This window comes from Sphaeroforma arctica (genome assembly GCF_001186125.1).
Source record: "Sphaeroforma arctica JP610 unplaced genomic scaffold supercont1.1628, whole genome shotgun sequence".
In the NCBI taxonomy this organism is placed as follows: domain Eukaryota; class Ichthyosporea; order Ichthyophonida; genus Sphaeroforma; species Sphaeroforma arctica.
The window spans coordinates 8947-12732 of record NW_014038930.1 but is presented as its reverse complement, the minus strand read 5'-3'; the positions used below and the strand labels follow the sequence as shown (position 1 = coordinate 12732).

Genomic DNA, 3786 nt, shown 5'->3' with positions numbered 1-3786 from the left:
AAAACAAGATACATAGTAGATAGATACAAAGGTAACGACAAACACACACACACACACATATATATATATATATATACACCCACACGCCCACACACACATATATATATATATATAACTGTAAACGTATACAAGCACATATAGTCGGCAGTATAACCTACCTGCAAGGACTGGGTAGCACTGCGGCCCAGTTGTTCGTTGCCCTGGTTGAGGCACCAGTGTATGCGGTCCAGAAGGTCTTCAAAGGCGACATCCAATAGCACCGTACGGTGTGTACCGAACATCTCAATGATCGCAAACAACGCGTGGTTGCATGTGGTGCTCATCCACTCCTCTCTCTGTTGTAGTAAACAGTTCATGGGTTTGTTAACGTACATGTTTGTTGTATTAGGTAGCTACTTAAGCGTATGGTTATGTACCACAAGACGTTATACAGAGGCACGTATCCGTACATGCATAGGCCTAGCTTGTGAACACGAAGTACGTTAGCGTGTGGGAAGAGCTGTGTATATCTGTATGTCAAGTGTGTGAGACGTTAAAGGTATATGTGTGTGTGCTAGACCATTCGCAACCATCACACACTAAGCGTGGGTGCACGGGGTGCTCCTCCCCTCCTTCCGCTGTGCTGATAAAGCCACGAGCACATCTATTGTTAAACATTACACGGACCACAGTATCATGTGCTATGAACAGATGCACTAAGAGTTTACGCATTAACCTTACTCATCCGATCTATATTTACAACAAACCTGTTCTATAAATAGAACACACCCGGTCGATTATAGAACACGACCGGTCTATAAATAAAACACATCCAGTCGATAATAGAACACATCCGGTCTATAAATAGAACACATCGTGTGTACGTACCTCGACAGTTTGTTCCGGGATTTTCTGGTCGTCGAATATGCGGAAGATGATGCGGAATAGGTCCGTCCAGTGTGCTTTATGGAATGTGTGGCCATTTTGCTTCACAATCTGTGGCATTTTAAGTAATAGAGGTGCACGATTGGAGGCTTCAGTATGGGCTATTAATAATAATAAAAACTCAAACACACATCATTATACAAAGAGAGTAATCTGTGGCATTGTGTGTATCAGAAGTGCACGATTGGAGGCTTCAGTATGGGCTATTAATAGAACTCAAACACGCATCATGATACAAAGAGGGTAATCTGTGGCATTGTGTGTATCAGAGGTGCACGATTGGAGGCTTCAGTATGGGCTAATAATAAAATAGAACTCAATCACATCATGATACAAAGAGGGTAATCTGTGGCATTGTGTGTATCAGAGGTGCACGATTGGAGGCTTCAGTATGGGCTATTAATAGAACTCAAACACACATCATTATACAAAAAGAGTAATCTGTGGCAGAATACAGCCCACGCTCATAGAATACATAGCCTGATATATCAAGCCATAACAGTCCCACTGGCCTGTTCTTACCTCAATCAAACAGCACCGCACGTTCACAATCAACGCCTATGTGTACACATTTAACTAAAGCGTTAAACCATTTCTACGAGCATTTACCGTACCCCAGTCAGGACCCCATGTCAATAGTCAGCTATATGTAACCCTACGGCTATGTACACGTGTTTAACTAAGATTTTAAACCCTTCTCACAAGCAATTGCTTACCTCAATCTGCACCTCATGTCAACAGTCTACTGTAATCAACCCTACGTCTATGTACACACAGTTGCTATATCAAAGGCAAACCATTCTCACACGCCTCTACACACTCCGATCAGCACCTCGCAAACAAAACCTTACCCTTCACACACAGAACCCAAAATCCAACCTCACGACTAAAAGCTTGAACGACATAGCTCTGACTATTGTTCATACCTCAATCAGCACAGTGAGCGCTCGGGTACGCACGTCCAATGAACACCGAGTCATAATACGATGCAGTCCAAACAGAATAGGGAACCAGCCTTGCACCTGTCGCAAATGGGGAATGATGGTAGCTTCAGCAAATGTGTATCTTATACAGATATATATATATATATATATATAGATATAGATATACATGTATACATGCATACCTACATACATACATTATATATATATATAAATATAAATATAAATAAATGCATAAACATATATCAATATATATATATACAAACACACACACACATATATATATATATATATTTATATTATTTAATGTGTTTTATACCTGTTTTACGTATACTTATAACAATACAAACACAAACGGGAACCCGCCTTGGACGTCTGGCGGCAGATACGCATGGCGTCAGTTGATTTGCCTGTCTTATACACTCGACGGACGTTACACAGGAGACGTGCAAATGCGAATGCAAACCAGTGTGGACCATACAATTACTCATATATGTTGAAAACACCCCGCAGATAATCCAATGATATATAAACTCTAAAACCCTAAAATCAACTTAAGTTGTAAGGCAATTTAGCCCAGGTGTTGATATATCCATGTATAGTACACATACTCAAACAATACAAAGTTTTAGGTACCCGTATATGGTCATACACACCCATATTTGGTCACTGATGTATACAGCGGGCTCGCCCTCCTTTGGCGCGTTTTCTGCCATATAGTTGTCAGTGTCTTGGGCTATCATGGCCGCGCATTTGCGCATCAACTCCATTGCCTGCCATTTGCAGGAAAAGATGAGAAAGGGGTAAGTTTCGTTTGTTCGAATAAACTTAAGCTATATATATATATATATATATATATATATATATACATATGCATGCATACATACCCACATACCTAATTACCTACATACCAACAAACATACAAAATATAATAGGCTTAAATCTACATATATAAATACGTTTGTATTCACAAGCCTATCCAAGGCTATGGGTTGAGGTTGACAACCAAAGAACGATTCCAAAGACAGCTCATTATAACATAAGTGCACAGCAAAGGAGATGAGAAAGCTCATCATCAGAACGCGATTATTCCTGTAACCTAAACAGACACATATACGCACACATATACACACACAGAGATATTCGGGCACAGATACAGACACAAACATAGGATTGTGATTGTAACACACACACAATTATAGACAGACGCACACACACACAAACATACACAGGCCTACACATGCATAGACTCACACATGTACATTGATGATCAAACTGATGTGCGTGTTTGTACCTCCATAGCTAGCCCGGGAAAGTGGCGGTTGCAGGCAAATTCAACCACACAGTTCACACCATCGACAAAGGCTATATCGTGAAACTGTGGGGCGTACCGGTTGAACAGCATTGATACGGTTTCGTACGAATCCGTGACTGGAGGTAGGTAAATCAAGGAGTAATTGAAGAGTAGTTCTATTTATATCATATAATTCATGTGGACAGTGGGTATCTATATGTGAGCTTTGCTACGTTTCGTACGAATCCGTGACTGCAGGTATAGGTAAATCCATCCAGGAGTAATTGAAGAGTAGTTCTATTTATATCATATAGTTTGTGTGGACTGTGGGCATCTATATGAGAGTTTTGATACTTTTCGTACGAATCCGTTGGTGCAGGTAAATCAGAAAGTAATTCTATTTATAGTTTGCAAGATTTATTTGGCACATGTGAGAAGGTACCTTTGCGGTTTTGGGTACACATATACATACTTGTATTTCACATACACACACAGATATATATATATGTAACTTGCTTACAGATACATAGAATATGAGACCGTACATATTCGTATGCAAGACCGTATGGGTTTCAAGGTATAGGTATACAGATATTTATTAATTCTAGAATACATACATGTATATTT

The 3786-nt window shown here is 39.8% G+C and overlaps 1 protein-coding gene across 1 annotated transcript in view; it reads right to left on the bottom strand.

Moving 5' to 3' along the window:
- Positions 1–156: 156 nt before the first annotated feature.
- The window catches only part of SARC_11320 (hypothetical protein), a gene marked incomplete at both ends in the record, with an annotated part of 5816 nt that continues 2186 nt past the window's right edge, over positions 157–3786 (bottom strand). The window contains 5 exons of the mRNA XM_014294596.1: positions 157–335; positions 868–975; positions 1851–1946; positions 2522–2638; positions 3160–3296. Coding sequence (XP_014150071.1) covers positions 157–335; positions 868–975; positions 1851–1946; positions 2522–2638; positions 3160–3296 — 637 coding nt within the window. The remainder of the gene's footprint in view (positions 336–867; positions 976–1850; positions 1947–2521; positions 2639–3159; positions 3297–3786) is intronic.